The 20,315-nt window shown below is 36.4% G+C and overlaps 1 protein-coding gene across 2 annotated transcripts in view; it reads right to left on the bottom strand.

Moving 5' to 3' along the window:
- CTTNBP2 (cortactin binding protein 2) overlaps window positions 1-20,315 on the bottom strand; it is a 482,785-nt gene that overhangs the window by 249,115 nt on the left and 213,355 nt on the right. For both annotated transcript variants that reach the window (XM_074379164.1, XM_074379165.1), the window contains 2 exons: window positions 18,109-18,293; window positions 17,683-17,866 (listed from right to left, as the gene is read on the bottom strand). In XM_074379164.1, coding sequence (XP_074235265.1) covers window positions 17,683-17,866; window positions 18,109-18,179 — 255 coding nt within the window. In that variant the 5' untranslated portion in view covers window positions 18,180-18,293. The remainder of the gene's footprint in view (window positions 1-17,682; window positions 17,867-18,108; window positions 18,294-20,315) is intronic.

Genomic DNA, 20,315 nt, shown 5'->3' with positions numbered 1-20,315 from the left:
GGCAGCTTAGAAGGCAGCTTCTGCAAATTCTCTTCCTGAGAATCACCATTAGCAAGACTCACATTGACTGGGATCTGAAATCTCTCATATACAGGACTGAAATACCATTAGCTGGTTTATTTATTTATTTATTTATTTAGAGTCAGGGTCTCACTCTATTACCCAGGCTGGAGTGCAGTGGCCAGATCATGGCTCACTGCAACCTTGATCTCCTGGCCTTAAATGATCCTCCCACCTCAGCCTTCCAAGTAGCTGGGATTACAGGTGCACACTACCACATATGGTTAATTTTTTTTTTTTTGGAGATGGGGTTTCACCACCTTGCCCAGGCTGGACTTGAGCTCCTGGGATCAAGCAATCTTCCTGCCTCAGCCTCCCAAAGTGTCAGGATTACACGTATGAGCCACCATGCCCAGCCTTATTACACATCTTCTAATACAACTGTATTCCAACCTGATTGTTGTAGTGAAAACAACAGTAGTGAGTGCAGTAAAAAGAGCAAAAATTCCTGCAGTTGGTTCTGAATATGTCTTCTTATATGAAGGAATTAATACAAATTTCATTCTAGTCTCAGTTCTAAATGTTCCTGCGGAAATTATTTAACACTGGGAGGCCTCAATTTCTCTTCTGAAGAATAAAGAATTGAAGTAACTATCAAGTCTAAAAATGTTTGTGTAGTTCAATGTGTAGAAAGATTTTAAAAGAGAAAGAGCTGAGAAGATGGTAAGGGTTTACTTCTAGCAGTCATTTTTTTTTTTTTTTTGGCTTGGAAAAGCAATATTAGAAGCTGTTAGAATAGGAAACATTATATAAGCATGACTTCTTAATTTTGACTACATAATCAATTAATGTATGTATTTATAAGTTCCACATTATATACTTACAGCTGCATTATTTATTTATTTTACATGTTCGAATCTGTCACTATGTGAGTGCCTGTATGAAAGACGTGGCTAAAGATGTTAGGGTATAACTATCTGGTTTCATATCCAGACTATAAATTGGAGAATGAGGTCAAGGTTTGTAACCCCATGTCTTGGTCTTTGGGCAGACTAATATTCATCATTCTTCTGAGTTTTTCAGTAGAATGTTCACCCCTAACACATACAAACTGCTGTTATTCCCCAAAGAAACAGCAAAGAAAGCAAGCAAAGGACCAAGAAAACAAATGGCACTGGACAGGGCTCAGCATAGAGATTTTATACAGTTTCTCTGGCAATAAGGCTTTATGTATCAGATGGATAAAAATCAAGATATGAATCACCATGATCTATATCAACTGATGCAGATTTTCTTAGAAATTTTAAAATTCATTTCTGGGCCAGAGTCAAGGAAAGAAGAAAGAAAATAGTGACATTTTTTATTGGCAGTTAAATATCTACTTTCTTTTAAAATGGAGATATTATCAATAAAACCTCTCCCTTATAAAGTCTCACATATTTAAAGCATCTTAGTAGCAGATTTCGAATATTAGTTCATGAGCTGGTGAGATTACCTTTAATTAACAAATACTGTTAAAGTAAATAATAATAGCATTTTCCTCACTCTATCAATGAATTGAAGGAGATAATTTTATCCAGGAAAATTAATTGTTTTGAAAAACATTGCTCAATTTAGCAAAGCTGATAAAAATACTGCAGCAGGAGAGAAGCATGAATTCAGAGCCAATTATGAGGAAGTAGAAAGACAACCGTCCCTGCAGTTCTGAAGGTTGGAAATAGCTTTGTAGCTTACTAGTTTTTAGGCTTTGGACAAGTTTTAAAACTGCCCCAAGCACTACTTTCTTTTATAAAGGGAAATAATGATTCTAGCTTACAAGGGATGCTGTAAGAACTCTACAGTGGAATAGTATCATGTTTGCATTTAAGTTATATAAATAACGTGCATTCTCCCATGAAATTAAAATACATAACTATATGTCCTCTTTTATACAATTAATATTTTGAGAAATAAATTTTGCATACTATTCTTTGTTGTATACTACACTTTCTTCACACTATAGATATTGTCTTCATACATATGGATATTTTAAAATGTTGTTTTAATAAAACTATTCATGGTATTCTTTATGGGCTATGGGTAATGTTATCCATATGTGACTTTTACCTTGTGAAATGGCTTCCCAATACAATCCCCACATAAGATGTAACTCTGCTGCATATGAAAGTGTTTTTGAAATCATGAATGTGTAAGATGTTGCTGCATATGAAGGTGTTTTTGAAATCATGAATGTGTAAGATGTTAAAGACATCTTAAATATTTTATTTTCATTTAGAAGGAAAAGTGAAATACAATAAAAAGGAAGAAAATAGGATGAAAAACAGGACCTTACATAAAGATTTTCTCATATTATTTTTCTTAATTGCCCATGGTTTTATATTCAGGCCAAATAAATAACATGCAATTTAGAGTATGCTTGTCTTTTAGCCTCAGAAAAGTAGATTTGTGCATGCAGAAAAATATCTATGGACATAAAAAGTGCCTTAATTTTAACACAATATTTTATACATAGTAATCAAACAAGTTGATTTTAAAACAATAAACTGAGTTTAAATCCATTGAATAAATAAATTTTTGGATAACTGATGAATAACCAAGTTGAGAATCTTCACAGTGATTCCATGGCTGCTGAAATTTCACTAACAATTGTTTTAAAACATTATTTAACTGAAATTAATACATACATACACATCTGTTCTATAACAATGTAAAGAGAACTTTAAGTTCAATTAATCAATTGTTAAGAGCTTCAAAACCTTTGAAGGAGAATTTTCGTACTGTTTTATAATTTAGAAGTTAAAATCATAAATGGGTAAGCGACTTGCGTAAAGCTACACATCTGCCACGGAGAAGATAGAACTCAAGGCTGGAAATTGGAAAGCCAGTCAGAAAAAGAGCAGATCAGCAGAGCAAAGACAGCGGAAACAGCCTGCGCATGAACTTCTTCCCTGCCAAACTCCTCAGAAACATCACAAATATAGAGGCTCTTTGGCTTGGCCTGGAAAGCTTTCACAGTAAACATATAAGGCCACATGAAAATATAGGATGTCATGAACACTATGCTTCAGCATATTTTAGGCACATAAAAACATAAAAATGCTATACAGTATCTCCTACCTAATTAAGCGTTATTGTATGCTAGCAAGCCATTCCCCCAGTTTTATTTCCACTTTTGGTGGCCTGAATTATTTTCTTTGTTTGTCTGTTTATTTATTTGATACAGAGTCTCATTCTGTCACCTAGGCTGGAGTGCAGTGGCTCACTTTCAGCTCACTGCAACCTCCACCTCTGGGGTTCAAGTGATTTTCCTGTTTCAGCCTTCTGAGTAGCTGGGATTACAGGCATGTGCCCCCATGTTTGGCTAATTTTTACATTTTTAGTAGAGACAGGGTTTCACCATGTTGGCCAGGCTAGTCTCAAACTCCTGACCTCAGGTGATCCTTCTGCCTTGGCCTCCCAAATTGCTGGGATTACAGGTGTGGCTCCACTTTCTTTGATTCTTTAATTTATGTTTCTCCATGGTCAAATCTTAATCTCATTGTAAACACTTAGTAAAAGACAATGCTATCAGAGTTTTGATCTGGAAGAATGCCCTTCCTGGCAAGGCAACTTCTAGATATGGCTGTTCCCCTGAAGGGTTTCTGTGGCCTGGCATCCCACGGGAACATGTGCAGGTGTTAAGTGAGACAGGTTTTGAGGGGTGCCTCCAACACTTACTAGCTGCATTTATTCCCTGACTGAGACACTCATTCTCTGAGCCTCTATTTCATCATCTGTAAAATGAAGATAATGTTGTACAGTGGATGTAAGAATTCAATAAAGTATATAAAATGCTTAGCATAAAGTAGACACTCTATAAAAAGTAGCTTCTTATCACTAAGGTATCAAAAGTTTCTTATTTTCCTCAATCAAAGAGAAAAAATATTAACTTCAGAAAGAAGAGGAATAATCTTTCTATGGGAAAAAGTTCCTGTTTGAATAGTTATGATGCTCAGCCTTGTTTCATAATTTTCTCAGCCTTTTTGACATCTTAAGCAGCACCTTTCTGATCACCATCGGAATAAACTTGTGTTTATTGACTAAGTTTGTTGACATGAGTGACAATATGAACAAAGTTCCAATAAACCATGTTATTATTACTCTAGAAAGATCATTGCACCAAATTGTTTATCTTGCCGAAACTTCCTTTTAAGAAGAAAGACCTTTTTTCTTCTTTTTCTTTTTTCTTATTCATTTACTAATTTATTTTAAATCTATTTTGTTGCATTTTAGGTTTTGGGGTACGTGTGAAGACATGGACAGAGGGAGGGGAGCATCACACACTGAGAAAGACCTTTTTAAGGGAGAAAAAACTGTACACACTAGATACTTGATATACAATCTTAGGTCACCATCCCTGAGGTACTTTATCAGGTCTTATGTTCATTCAGATGCTTAGTGACTAAATGATTGTCTTTGTCTCTCTAACCACCATAGGCAAAATCTGACTGTATAATTTAGGCATCCAGCACAACCCTAAGTAATGATAACTACAGATGGTCAGTAGCATTAGCCTTTTAAATTAGCTCCCAAACAAGATCCAGTAGGGAGCAAGAAATCATTCAACATCCAGGTCTAAAAGGGCAACAACCCAACTCCCTGTGCCAGAAGCAACACTTGTTTACTGAGACATGTCTAGTGGACCTGAAGACTGACTTCACAAAATAGAAACCAGCCAAGAGGACAGAATGGTTTTTGCTGCTTGGAAGAAGCAGAGATAGTCTGAGACTTGATGCTGTCATACCAATTTATCTTAATTTCTGCATTACTCAATTTATCTGTAGAAGAGGGAATGGGTGTTTTTTTTTTTTTGGTGTTTTTTTTTTTTGTTTTTGTTTTTTTTTTTTTTTTCTGGTAGTAATGGGAAATAGCATGAGTCAGATAGAAAAAACACTCTTCAAAAGGTTCTCCTGATCACACTAGCTGGATATAAATCTTTTTCCTTTCTCTGTGCTCTTGAATTAGTTTTTTGTTTGTTTGGTTGGTTGGTTGTTTTTAATCACTCTTTCTTAAATAGGAGTCATTTGTGTCTATGTCTTAATCTGGATTCTTTGAGAACTGTCTTGTATATTTTTCTATCCTGCGTAACACCTAGCATAGTTTTTACAGTAGATAATAAAAATGTATAAAATGAGTACATACATAGAAAACTAAAGATGGTGGTTTGGGTCTAATCAAAAGAATAGACATGTGACGAAAATAACAACAATAAAAAAAGCTCGGTGGTTTAACTTTGGCCTAAAGTATGGAATCATTAGAAGCCTGCAAACCATTACTATGAGGTCAGCCTCAATTCTGCACTTCCCCTGGCGAACATTTTTATTTCTTTCACTTTTCCTCATACATATATTTTTTGCTCCTTTATCATCTTTACTTCTCATTTTTGTTTGCTTTCTATGCTTGCTCTTTGAAGTTAAAAATTTTAGGGAAATTGAGCAATTGTTGCTTTCTTTAAAATAGATCATATTAGTATAGTCAGCAAGATTTTTCCTGAATTCTGCGTAGACATCTAACTTCCTATTAAACATCAGCTTTGATTAACATAGGTAATGCTTATTGTACTTCCTTGTGGAGTCCTGGTTGACAAAGCATGGTACACATAATTAATCAAAAACAAAATGAAAGCAAATTGTGGACAGGTTATTTTTTCCATAATGAGTAATATACATTGATAGATGATTTTTGTTCACAAGAAATTCAAATTAGTTTGTGAATTTGATTTTCCCTTCCTTGTAAGCAGCTGGTAAGGATTAATTTCCCTATGTTTGGAGAAATTGAGACTCAAGATTGCACAGGAGCAGTCAGGACCTGGCCAAACTTGCAGACACGTAAATTAATATAATCTGTCTCCAGGGTCATCTGTCTTTCTATAGAATCTTATTAAGTACCTTTGGTATAAAGACAGACACTCATCAACCACATGACAAATGTGATAGCAAGTTTGCAGTGCAGTTATGGGGAAAACAGGGACTAAATGAATCCATAGCTCTGCTCTCTGCCTGTAAGGTCAGCTCATGTACTCTTGAGAAGAACCTAGAGGCCTCCTCCTCCCTTCCCCAAACTTTGGTCATCCTGCTGTGAGGAAGGCTACCGAAGGGGCTCTCAGTGGCTTCAAGTGAAATTTCAAATCTTAATTTACTGAGGGGCTCAAAGACCACTGACTCCTCCTAATTAATTTTCTGCTCAAAATATAAAAAAGAGAGTATAATATATGTATTTTAGGGCATAACAGAGAATTAAGAAGAAGTCATTTTAAAAGCGCTGTTATATGTTCTCTTTTGTTCATAGGGCAGTCATCTGAACTCCCTGGGAAGGGGGAGGGAAGTCATAAACAAGATGAGTAACAGCCTAACAATGCACTTTCAAAACAGAATATTTTTCCCCAGAAATATCTGAAACAGCATTATGTCACTGAAGAAGAGCAATGCCTGCCTTCCTAATTTTCATTTGGTTATTAGCATTTTTATTTTTTGTTCCTTTTAAAGTCAAGACCCTTTTCAGCAGAAATTGAAAACCACAGTTGTTTCCCATTGAGGAAGAATGCCCACTGCTTTATCTGTTCCATTCATATATCTGCATAATTGGTTGATTCTGCAAGCTGTAATCTAATGATTTTTGTTTTGCTAGGAAACAATTTGATCTTAAACTATGTTTATCTAGCCTCCCCAGGGACGGACATGCATCATTACCCTTCTCAGTCTTTGTGGACCATATAAAGAAAGGGAAGAAAATTTATAGTGCCCTAAAGCTATTACTACCAAATGAAAGAATTGTCTTTAATTTTGAAAGCTAACTAGAGTGTGATCTTTCATGATTCCTGAAATAATATTCAGCTTTTAACACTGGGTTATTTTTGCCTAAGTCAATAAATGAAAAATGAAGTAACTTCAACCAATTTTGTGTTCCTGTAATAACAGGATTGTTACTTCTTCTGCTGGCATTGCATAGGCAGCTTGTTAAGAAGGCTAACTCCCCAAGTTCTGCTGTCAGAAGAAGAGGTTATACAAGCACATAAACAAAGCTGTTCTGTCAGACAAAATACGTTAGGCTGTGTTTGCTACGGCATAAATAAATGTTCCCTTCAGATCCAGTCAATGTGAGAAAAACAAGGAAATTATGAAGGGTAGTTTTAATGTTAAGAAGACAGGAGGTTAGCAGGCATAAAGGAAGTTTTCATTGTTTCACAAGTGTTTCCAGTAAACCACCCTGAACAGCTGGACCTCCATAAGCAGCACCAGGACATTTTGGAGGAGAGTATCTTAGTCTTGGAGTAAGAGAAGCAAGCTCCACAGTCCTCTAAAAATGTATTTAGAGAAATTGCCAGAATAATGCACTCTACCAATGCACACAATCTTTTCTTCTTTTTCCCAGCAGGTGAATTTATGCAAGCAAGATATTGCTTTGAAAACAAGCCATTTCTTTTTAAAATGACATTTTGACTAAACACAGAGCCATAAGGAAGCCTTCAATACAAAAGGTGATGTAATCTTCCTAAGACTCTAGAAGCAAGACGACAGAACTAGAAAATCCATAAATCCTGTGCTTTTTAAACCTTGCTCTATAAACTATCATCATATTAGTATATCACTGAATTAAGGAAGGCATTTCTTTTCTCTCTCTGAATAATATAAATATTTATGTCATATCACTCTGATTTGTCTTTTCTAGTAGAGGGTCTTTGATACTGACATGAAGGCCTTAGACTCAGCTATTTTCTCCATTTGGTCTCTAAATTACATTCATACATATGTAGAAAGTCATGCTTCTATCTATACAAGTATGTATTATTTTGTATCTATGCATGTGCTTATATCCTGGTTTATTCCATAAAGACTTTAGGTGCTACCAGTAAATACATGCAATAAATTTGAAAAGCAAGCACACACAAAACATAACAATAGGACAGAGAAAATCTAAATTAGCATAGGGGATGTAAATGGGCTAAGGGAAAGTGTCAGAGAGAATATATTATGCCTAAGAAAGTTGTAAATTTCTATTTAGTTCCTAGATCTAAGCAATGCACTTAGTTCTAAACTTTATGACTGACAAAATAACAATAAAAACAGACCATTAAATTGTTATTATATATGAGTGTCACAAAAAAGGCATAGAAAGTCCTTAGGAGAATCACAACTTCTACTTGACAGTTAGCTTCTATTCTCTCACAGGTCTTTGTACTGGGCACACTATTAGCTATAAAGGACAAGGTCCTGGCCAGGCATGGTGGCTCACACCTGTAATCCCAGCACTTTAGGAGGGTATGGCGAGAGGACTGCTTGAGTCCAGAAGTTTAAGACCAGCCCAGTAACATACAGAGACCTTGTCTCGACAAAAAATGAAAATAATAAATAAAGGACAATGTTCTCAGGAACATCACCACAACAAATACACATCTAGTAGTGTGTTTTGAGGAAAGGCAAGAGCATAACCTCTCATTTCAATTCAGAAACAGTTCTTCACACATTCATGAGGAAGAGTTTTGATGTAAGAATAAAACATTCTCTTTCACACATTCAAGGACAGTTTGACGTAAAAATAAAACACACTATGCCTGTACATACATAGATGGACTGTGGCCTGCTGCGGTGGCTCACACTTATAATCCCAGCACTTTGGGAGGCCGAGGTGGCGGATCACCTGAGGTCAGGAGTTCGAGACCAGCCTGGCCAACATGGAGAAATCCCATCTCTATTTAAAAAGTACAAAAAAATTAGCCAGGCATGGTGGTAGGTGCCTATAATCTCAGCTACTTGGGAGGCTGAGGCAGAAGAATCGCTTGATCCCAGGCAGCAAAAGTTGCAGTGAGCTGAGATCATGCCACTGCACTCCACCTTGGGTGAGGGAGTGAGACTCTGGCTCAATAAAATAAAAGAAAGAAAAAGATGGACTGCATGCACATATGTGTAGATTATTCTAGTTTTGGAAGTGATCTTACAGAAAATATTAGTGATGATCTTTTGAGCAGTTACTACGGACCAGGCATTTTGTTTACATATATTATTCCATTTGTCTTAAGACTTTGAAATAATTGTCATTACTTTCTTCTTTTGTATTTTATAAAATGAGGTCACAGAACTGAGAAGAATTTAATATATCTGTCATAGGTGTGGTATAAGTATATACCTACATATGTATGACAACACTGAAAGAAAAAGTAAAAAAAAATACAATTAAACTAAAGATTTGAACACAATTCTCTCAATAAATGATAGATCAAATAGACATAAATCAGTACAAATAAAGAAAATTTGAATGGAACAATCAAATTGCTCGGTCTACTGCAAAATTTCTCAAACCTCTCTAATGGCCTAATACCAGACCTATTGAATGAGACTCTCCAGGAAAGAGACCTAGAAAGTTGTATTCCTCAGGTGATTATCATACAGGAGGTTTAGTAAACACTAATCCAATGAAAACATAAAGAACTCTGGACCCAGTTCACGTTACAAGAAACAGTTACCAAAACATAACAATGCCTTAGGCCATATAGCAAGTCAGAGTGATCTCCTAAGAATTAATTTTGCAAAGAATTCCACCTCTGACCCATACAAGATTAAATTAGGAAATAAACTTAAATTTTATATTCATTAATACATATGCAGGACAAAAAAATTGGAAATTAAAAATATACGTATTTTAATAACTCATGGCTTAATAAAACATTAGAAAGGGAAAAATAGTCAAATTTTAACAAGAAAATACTATCACTTAAAACTTTAGAGAGGTAGGTTAGTGCTATGTATGAGGACTTTTATGATTTAAATGCTTTATTATAAAAGAAGAAAGTGAAAATTAATAAGCTTGGTTTTTGAAAAGATAAAAAAACAGACAACTCTCTGGGAAGTTTAATCAAGAAAACAAGAGATAAGATTCACAGGAATACTTAAAAGAATGAGAAATTACAGATACTACATAAACAAAAGAAAAAAACATGTTCTGATGCCAAAAATTACAAAAACTTTCAAGAAATGAATATTTTCATGGAACAACAAAATTTATCAAAATTGACTCAAGATGAAATAGAAAATGTATCTCTGTAACTACCAAAGTCATTAAATAAGTATTTTAAAAAATGTTTCCAGAAGGAAGACATCATGCACATGTATTTTTAGAGATAAATTCTTCCAGGCACTGAAGGGAGAAAATTCTAAATTTGGCATAGTGAGAACATTCTACTACTCATCTTATGAAGCAAAATAACTTTGATGACCAAATCAGAAACAGGCACGATATGAAAAGGCAGTTAGGTGCCAGTCTCACTTAGGAATATTGATCCACTGATTTTTTAAAGCCAAGTTACGTTTACTTACTTTATTTTCTTAATAGTATAATCAGTTTATTAATGATATAATGTATTTTATTAGTGGTATAATATAATTCAAGTTGTTAAGAGCTTAGAATTGTTATATTTTTCTGGTGAATTGAAATTTTGATCATGATGTAGTGGACATCTTTATCTCCAGTAATGTAACTTTTTGTCTGAAGTTGTATTTCTGTATTCTAAATTAACAGCATCAATTTCTTTTAATGAGCGCTTTTTGGATATATCTTTTTTCTACCCTTTGCAACTTTTCTGTGCCTTTTTGTTTTAGATATGACTCTAATATGCAGCATCTAGCTTTTTTATTTTTTGAGATGGAGTTCTGTTCTTGTTGCCCAGGCTGGGGTGCAATGGTGTGATCTTGGCTCACTACAACCTCTACCTCCTGGGTTCAAGTGATTCTCCTGTCTCAGCCTACCAAGTAGTTGGGATTACAGGTGCGTACCGCCACACCTGGCTAGTTTTCTGTATTTTAGTAGAGATGGGGTTTTACCATGTTACCAGGCTAGTCTCAAACTCCTGAGCTCATGCAATCCACCTGCCCAGCCTCCCAAAGTGCCAGGTGTAAGTCACTGCACCCGGCGGCATCTAGCTACTTTTTAGGAAACACACACACACACACACACACACACACACACACACGACTCTGACAATCTGTGTATTTCACAGGAGAGAAATCAGTCCATTTATATTTATTTTAATTATTTTTTACCAACAGTTTGAGCTTTTTCTTTGTCCTCCCCTCCCCTTTTTTCTTTTCCTCTTTTAAGTGATAGAATTTTATCATTTCAGTTTTTTCCCTCTACTGGTTTGGGTGTTCCTGGTGCTGTTTTTGTTCTTAGTCAAACCCTTGAAATTTTACTGTGCCTACTTCACAAGACTTAAGTTAATAATTGTATTTATCCTCCCCTTGAATAGGTCCAGGACCTATGAATATTTAACTCCATTCACCACATATATTACCTTTTAGGTTTCATGCTATTTTGTTCATTATTTCACAGTTCTTTGCAATGCTTAATTGTTTTATTCTCTAAATCAATAGTTATTATTGCTGTGTTCAATGTTTATTTAGATTTATTCTCATCCTTAATGCTTTCTTGATTCACTCTTTTTGTATTTCAGATCTTTTTCTGAGACAAAAATTATCTTTCTAAAATTCATCCTTTAGATTTTCTTTTACTGAGAATCTGTTGGTACTAAACTCAGTTTTTGTTCATCTGAAAATTTCTTTATTTTACTCTACTTTTTGAGCGTTTGTTTTGAGTATATGAATGTAAATTGACAGTTATTTTCTCTCAGCAGATTGGTGCTACTCATTCTCCTGCTTTCTGCCTTTCATTTTTGCTCTCGAGAAAGCAACCATTAGACTAAATATAGTTTATTTTTAGTCAGGCTATCTTTGCTCTCTGGCTGCTTTTAGGAACTTTTATTTTCTCTTTGGATTTCACTGTAATGTTTTAATATTGAATTTTGAAATTTATTCTGTTTTGAATTCATTAGGTCTACTCAATCTAAAGATAGATGTGTTTTCAATTCTGGAAAGGGCTCAGTAATTATCTTTTAAAATAATGTCTCTTCCCCTTTCTTTTAATTCTCTCCTTCTGGATCTCCAATGGAACATATTTTAGGCATTTATTCTCCGTGTCTCAAGTTCTCCTTCATGGCGTTTATCTCTTTTTCTGTCTGTGCTGCATTCTGGAAAAATTTTTAGATCTATTTTCCAATTTGTGATTCCCATTTTCTTCCTTCCTTCCTTCCTTCCTCCCCTTCCTTCCCTTCCTCCTTCCCTCCCTTCTTCCCTCCGTCCATTCTCTCTCTCTCTTTCTTCCTTTTTTTCTGCCAAGTTCTCACTGCCAGCTACTCAGGAGGCTGAGGCAGGAGAATCTCTTGAACCTGGGAGGTGGAGGTTACAGTGAGCTGAGATCACACCATTACACTCTGGCCTGAGCAACAAGAGCAAAACTCTGTCTAAAAAAGATTACTTTTTAACATGTTTAAACTTCAGGTTTCATTTTCAATTCAGTGGGTACATGTGCAGGTTTGTTATCTGGGTATACTGTAAGATGCTGAGGCTTGGTGTATGAGTGATCCCATCACTCCGGTACTGGGAGTGGTACCAAATATATCGTATTTCCACCTTTGCCCCTCTCTCTCTCCTCACTCTAGTAGTTGCCAGTGTCTGTCATTCTCATCTTCATGTCCATGTGTCAGGTACATTTTTCTTAATGATACCTAATGGGGAAGTTTTCAACTCTGGGCTTGACAAACGTAAGAAGATTGATGAACTATAAAGTGTTTTCTAAATGTTTAGCTTAAATATAAACAATTTAAAAATGTACAGATAAAGCTACAAAATAATCAATCCCACAGTGAACTCTTACCTAGGAGTGGCTAAAAGATTCTTTAGTCACCATCCTGATCCTACCGTGCCCATTGAGCTTTCTCTTTTAATAATTCTGGTCAACACGAGTGGACTCGAATTATTAAAAGAGATTTCAGTTGCTGAGAACTGGCAGTCTTTATGTCTGTACAGGATCTGATTTGGTCTCCATTGATTTTCGGCCAAAGTTCTGGCTGTTCTGTTGCTCTTGTTTCCTCACATATTGTGCATGTGCTCAAAGAGTATAAACTCGCAGCTGCCTCACCCTCATGATTCCATTTATTCAAAATGCTTTCCACGCATTGTTATAATGAAAAGAATTATGATAGCTTTTTGGGTTTTGTTGGAGAAGAAACAAGACCAAGATCTAATGTTGGGGCAATGTAGGAAGAATGTTGTAGGTAAGTTTTGGGTTAAAATTCCAGAGCTTTTTTCTCCATGTACACTCCTGTTTCTACCTTAAAAAGTTAGTTAAATGTCACAACAGGTTTAGTTGCTATGATTGGAAGACTGCTGAGAGGCCGTGTGCCAGATAGAAATCCAGGTTCTATTACTACCAGAGAAGGGGACAAGGGTATTGGGAGAACTCAGTATGTGTGGAGAGTAGTTACATAAGGACACACTAGACTTGTAGGCCCTGGACCAACCGTGAAGAATCCAAAGCTAAATATGTTAGCCTTTGTCTGATAGGTAAGAGGAAACCACAGAGGTGTTTAAGCAATGGAACGGAATGTTCATACCATGTGAAGAAAATAAAGTGCAAACACATTTCAGAGAAGCCAGGCATAGAAGCAATACCAAGAACAATTTGAAATTTTCAGAATTATGTTCAAAATGTTTCATAATCACATACTCATCTTTATATGATATATAAAATAAATAATTTCTGCATCAAAATAAGCCCACTTTTAATACATATTTGTATTAACTACTGAAACTTTCACTTTGGAAAATGTGTATATTTTTAGAGCGTTTAGTGTATGAGACAAAAGGCCCTTGTGACATATTATCCTCTCTTTTCTGTCTGTTGGTGTCCCTTAAAAGGAATTTCCTGGCATTTACTACAGAATGATAGCTTAAATTCAATTTAATACTCATCTTTGTCCTTAATTTTCCCTTGGGTCATTTCTCAAATGATAGATTTAGTTAACTGAGTTGACACAAGAAATTAGGAGTAATTTTATGTGCACTACCCTCTTTGTGAAATAGGCAAATTTTTATTCATTAGCTTCCCATTTCCCCAGAAGGACATTTTGACCTAAGTACAAAGTGTTGTCATTGAAATCTCTGAAGGACAGTCCAAATTGTAAGTTTCTCATAAAAACCATTTTGGTATTTTTACACAGTCTGTGTAAAATGATTTAAAAAGACTTCACTGATGTTTTGATAAAGTGCCACTTTGCTTATTTAATGATAAAAAGATCAAGATGTAGGTTGTATGTATATAACATTCAACATGACTGACAACTATTTTTCTGTTTTTTTTTTATGTTTAATAAATATGGGCAGTTAGTGACATGGTGCCACCACAGCCTTGATAGATTTTGTAATTGCTTAATTAAATAATAATAATAATATCAAATTACATTGCTCAATTTCCATTAGGACCAAAGTGGCTGGGCATAATTCCATCATTTGCTGGAAAGGAAATGATAACTGGGTCATGTCCTATAGTAATAATTGGCACAACTTTGTAAAGAAGAACCCAACCAAATTTATTTATTGCTATTCCTGAGTGATAAGCCATTGAGCCTGAAAGTAATTCAATTCCAGTTCCTATTGTATTCAAACTAATCAGTTAGAAGATGTAATCTAGCCAAGTGTTTCTTAAACTGTGAGGCTGTGAGCTCTTGGCATTCTTTTATTTAACATCTGATTTCTTTTTCACTAATTTCTTTCCATTCTATTTCCATGTTAGCACATTATTCTTTATCCTCTGTTTACAAGCATCATGCCCTTGCTCTCTGCCCTCTCACAAACAGAATCTAGTTTTTGAAAGAAAAAAAAATAATAATTTAGGTTGAATACCAATTAGAAAATAAAATAAAAAGACACTGCATTTATTAACAAGTTGAAAATCTGAAAGGTTTTGGTATCATTGTCAGTGATATGAAGCCTTGCACTGAGAATATTAGAACCATTTAAGGATTTTAAATATTTAAAAATTTGAATTAAGTACATGTAAATCTAACTAAAGGATTTAAATCTGAAAAAATTCCTCAAAGAGGTCATGAGTAGAGGCTGTCTGAGAGTAAAATGACCTTTTTCAAGTTGTGAAAGGATGGTGAATTTGGCCCACTAGGAATTCATGCAGCTTATCCTAACTGGATGGTCTCTGCTGTCTGGCAGTCCTGTCAGGTCTCTCTTGTAGACTGCTCGTTCTCTCTAGCCATAAGCGCTAATCCACATTTTCTCTGGTCTCAAAGCTGAATCCCATCTACTTACCCAGATTTTAAGAATTGGCTTTTCTCTTACTTTTCTGACCAAATGAAAGCTGTAGGTTCTGAACTCTTTCACTCCTGGATCATCTGACTTCACCTATCAACCCCTTCTACCCTCATGAAGAGTCACATGATCCCAGCTCATCCCAACCTGAGGCTCTGAGCTAGATCCTGCTCCCTGTTAAAGGAAGTAGCGTAAGCTGCTCACCAGGATAAATGTGCTGGTTATCTTGCTCTGATAATATGGCTAGTTTTAATAATTGAGCTTCTGCTCTGTTATTCTGATTCACAGTGGACATTGCCTTACTCAGCAATTTGCTTCTCCCTATCAGTCTCAATTACTAAAGTTGTGTCTGAATCACTGTCCTATTGCTAGAACCTTGTCATTTGCTTCCAGATGCCCTAATGCTGCAAAATATCTTGCCAGTTAACACCTGCCCCCAGACTTTCCATGAGTTCTTTGTATACTTTAACTCTAGTTGCCTTCCCTACGTTGCCTGATAGTGGCCATATAGTGGACAATCTTGTCATCGTAAGTTGGGTACCATGCCCTACTGTCCTGTGTAGACTTCCTTCCACTATTTGTACCTGGCCCAGATGCACAGTCCTGCCCTACCCCGGTCATTATGTTCAATCTCCAATGTCTTCAATAGGCCAAATCTCATCAAGGTGATAAGCTCTGTTCTGAAAGCTTAGATGCTACGAGCTCATTTCCCTTCCCCCCTCCCCCACTTTTCATTATGTATAGAGGAGAAAGTGATTTTACATCATTCCAAGGCCAGCTCCTAGAATGCCTGACCAGTGCCCTTAATCCCCTTCCACCCTACTTCTTTTAGTTTATCTAGGGTTTTGATCTCTGTTATTCACTCTTTCATTCTTACTTTTTCTGTGGGACTTTTCAGCTCTGCCTTCAAACATGCACTTATTTTCCTAGGCTTGAGAAAAAAAGAACAACAGCTCTTGATCTTGCTGCTAGTGCTTGACTATTATTCTGTTTTCTTCCTCCTTAGCGTAATACATTTTTAGAATAAATAACCTACAGGGGCTGTCTATCACTTTTTACCATCTCTTCTGCCTTTTACATTTTAGATTGTGGCCTGCTCCTCTTTCCTGCACAAACTGCTGAAGTATTCATTATCTGAATCAATAAATTTGGTAATTCTTTATCAGTTCTCATTATTCCTAATTTCTCTCTGCAATAATACCAACAGCCACCATTTATTGAGTAGCTGCTGTGTGCTAAAAAGAGTAATCAAGATTAATAAATATTTGCAGACTATTTTTCCCCAATAGTGTTAATTTTAACCAATTTAGAAATAAGCGACAGTTTTTAAATGGGGAATTCTCTTCGCTTCTACCCTGTTCTTTCTCCTCCCCACCTTATGTTGCTCTGTCTACTAAGAATCAACTTCTGTGGCACTTGGAGAAACTTTTCTGCTCAACATCTGGTCATCACTTAGAAATGTGACTTTTTCTAATAATCTTTGCCTAACAGTTGAAGGCACCCTTATAAACCAACACATGATATGAGCAGACCTTTGTATGCCCTAATTATATAGGCCCCATCATGTGTGTCTGAAGTTGTACAGCTGATAGTTTCTCTGCTGTCCAACGTCAAATGGAAATGTACTTAGCCAGAAGTTTTTCTTTTCAGGATTTCATGTGTTATTGATGCTTCATGAAAACAGAATAAAAAATAATCTTACCACTGACAAAGAAACACTTATGTCAAACTGCTTACATTCCGTGGAATTTTATATTTCCTTTGCTTTTGAAAGCCAGTTGTATTACTATCATCCCCCCGTCTCTCCCCGTTACACATGCACGCACACAAACTTAGAGAAAGGAAACATTTAAAACAAAATCTCTGTATAGAAGCAGCCAGAGGATTAAAGAACTAAAGATATATTTTCAAATTTAAGTAACTGTACAAATTAAACCTAACACATACAGATACTTTCTTTGTGCAAGCAAAGATTTCTTTCAAAGTATTTGTGCTTTATCTATGCATGACTGCACTGGTTTTTTCCTCTTATGATTTTAAGCTATGTGTCTGTAATGTCTATGTGAAAATAGAAAAAAAAGGTGTTGATTCTACCTCTAATCCTCAGAGAAATGAGAAATGAAGTAAACAAAGAAATAGTTATTAATTAAGAGATTATTACCTACACTAGAAACTGTGAGTCAGTCATAGGCCTGTTCATGTTCAGATTCATTCCCCAGTCCTTTTCTTCTCACCTCTGTCACACATATGAGAATGTTTGCTAGGTTCCCTTCTTTATTGGATTATGGATGGATCTGGACAATGGAAGGCACTAGCAGGAGCCTAGAGGACAGAAGGAAGGAAGAAGCCAGGGTATTTCTTTTCTCTACCCATTCTGCTTTGAATACAGGTGGACAGAAGTCCCTCTTTGTGTATTTGCCAGGGTTCTCTAAGGGACAGAACTAATAGGATAGATAGATATATTTAAAGGGGAGTTTATTAAGGAGTATTGACTTACATGATCACAAGGTGAGGTCCCACAATAGGCTGTCTGCAAACTGAGGAGAAAGGAAGCAAGTTCAGGTCCCAAAATCTCAAAAGTAGGTAAGCCAACAGTACAACCTTTGGTCTGTGGTTGAAGGTCCAAGAGTCCCAAAGCTGAAGGACTTGGAGTCTGATGTTCAAGAAGGAAGCATCCAACACTGGAAAAAGATGGATGCCAGAAGACTAAGCCAGTCTAGTCTTTCCATGTTCCTCTGCCCACCTTCATCCCAGCCATGTTGGCAACTGACTAGATTGTGCCCACCCAGATTAAGGGTGGGTCTGCCTCTCTGAATCCACTGACTCAAATGTTAATCTCCCTTGGCAACAACATCCTCACAGACACACCCAGGATCAATATTTTGCATCCTTCAATCCAATCAAGTTGACACTCAATACTTACCATTGCACTCTCCTTTCATGGCTCCAGTTTCCACCATACAGGCCACCATAGTCCCAGGGTTCTCCGGGCATCCTCTCCCATGGGGCTTTGCTAACACAGTGGCTTCCCTCTGTTCCTTTAGAGGAGAGAGTGTCTTCCTGAAAGTTGCCTTCTGGGTTGCCTTGCTGGTCCTTCTAGGTCAACTCCTGTGGAACAATTTCCCTAGATTTCATTCCATCTGTTTTTGATATTCAAAGTGGTTTCTGCTTCATGGCTGGATCATGACAGATACGTCCTACCTATTCAGAAAGACCTAAATAATGGAATGATTCCATTTCTTCCAGATATGTATGTTTTTATGAATAAAGGAAAAAAATCTATGCACCACTTTTTTAAAATGCCATCATTCACTTGTTTAATCTATTGAATTTGAAATTAAAATTACTTCAAAACTTTTCTATTTTTGTCATCTATTGTTTAATGTTTTTGACATTTCTCTCTCTTAAGAGTATGTTCACAACATTAAAATTTTACACCAGCTTTTTTATTATTCTCTAGGAAGTACAAAAATTGACATTGTATTTTTCATACTTCTTTTTTTTGAGATGGAATCTTGCTCTGTCACCAAGGTTGGAGTGCAGTGGTGCAAACTTGGCTCACTGCAACCTCTGCCTCCTGGGTTCAAGCAATTCTCTGCCTCAGCCTCCTGAGTAGCTGGGATTATAGGCACCTGCCACCACACCTGGCTAATTTTTGTATTTTTAGTAGAGACAGGGTTTCACCATCTTGGCTTGGCTGGTCTTGAACTCCTGACCTCGTGATCTACCCACCTCAGCCTCCCAAAGTGCTAGGATTACAGGTGTGAGCCACCATGCCTGGCCTTTTTCACATGTTTAACGCTATTGTCATGGCCATTTCATCTTTGGCCCAAGCTTCCCTTGCTCATTTTGTTAATGAATGATCTTCTTGTAAGTCAATTTCAAAGAAAAATGGCTTTTGGGACTATGTTTAACTCATTCAAGCCGGGGCACACTTTTGACTTAATAAATGAACCATTACTATTGGGAGATGAACAAAATCTGTTTGATGCCTACCCTCTATAGCTTGCAACACATATTACGGGAACGGAAACATGAAGGGGCTCAGGCAGCCCTACGTGGTAGGTAGGGAGGGGAGGATCATTTGGTTTTCAAGGCATAAAGATACAGAAAGATATGACCAATTACCATAGAAGAAAAGGCAGTCACATAGAGAAATTTAGGCTTAAATTTTGTATAAGCACATTATATTGTGAGACAAATCACGTGAATGGACCAATATTACAATCAGGTAAGACTGGCTAAGAAACACTTCATGAAAAACGTGAGCTTTAAGCAGAAGAAAGGAACCAAGCAGCTTTAGTGGGGAGGGTGAAGTAAAATTACATTTCCAGGTAGGGAAAAGCACACAGAAAGGCTTAAATCTTCAGGAAATTAGGAGTAAATGGGTTTACCAGGCAGGATCACACAGGAGCAGGTCAATTATGAAGTGGAGGGGGAAGAGGAGTAGAAACAGCAGCCTAATGCAGAGTCCTGGATGAGTCAGGAAGAGATTTGATACGGAAAACGAAGAGAGGATTTTGAGGGTGAGAATAAGTTGCTTTCTCTTAACCTTATCTCTTTTGTGCTTTGAAACCAGAAAACCTTCATAATGTGTTAGCGGATTTTGGGAAAATGTCCCTAATATGTGAGAATAAAATAGAAACTTGTATATAGAAGCCTGTGTATACTGAGGGTGCTCAGCTCCTTGGATGACTTACATTTGATTTGCATGAGTTCAAATGGCCCAAAGGGCTGAAAGCTAGGTCTCCAGACTTGAGACTGATGTTTTTCTCACCACGTCATTCTTTTCTACAAAGCATTACTTGTCACTACTGGGAGACAGAATATGAGACTGAATAGGTAACTCTTCTGATCTATCATAGCATATCTTTTGGTTTACTTCTCATTGATAAAATTTTTCACCTAAAAAAAAACTTCCTCGAGATCCTCCACACTAACATTAGTCTCAGAGTCTCTGATTTACCTTTAGTCTTTCAATCCCCCTGCTAATAGAGAGCTCAGATTTGATCACGAGGTCCTGTTGTTTAAAACCTACCAATGCCTCTCCACTTCCTGCAGGAGAGGTCCAAACTCTCCACGTGGCATGTATGTAGGGTTGCCACGTTGGCAACTAAAATATACAGGATA

The sequence above is a fragment of the Saimiri boliviensis genome, chromosome 10, assembly GCF_048565385.1.
Source record: "Saimiri boliviensis isolate mSaiBol1 chromosome 10, mSaiBol1.pri, whole genome shotgun sequence".
Taxonomy (NCBI): Eukaryota; Metazoa; Chordata; class Mammalia; order Primates; family Cebidae; genus Saimiri; species Saimiri boliviensis.
The sequence above is the reverse complement of the archived record's forward strand: the minus strand, read 5'-3'. Positions and strand labels throughout refer to the sequence as shown.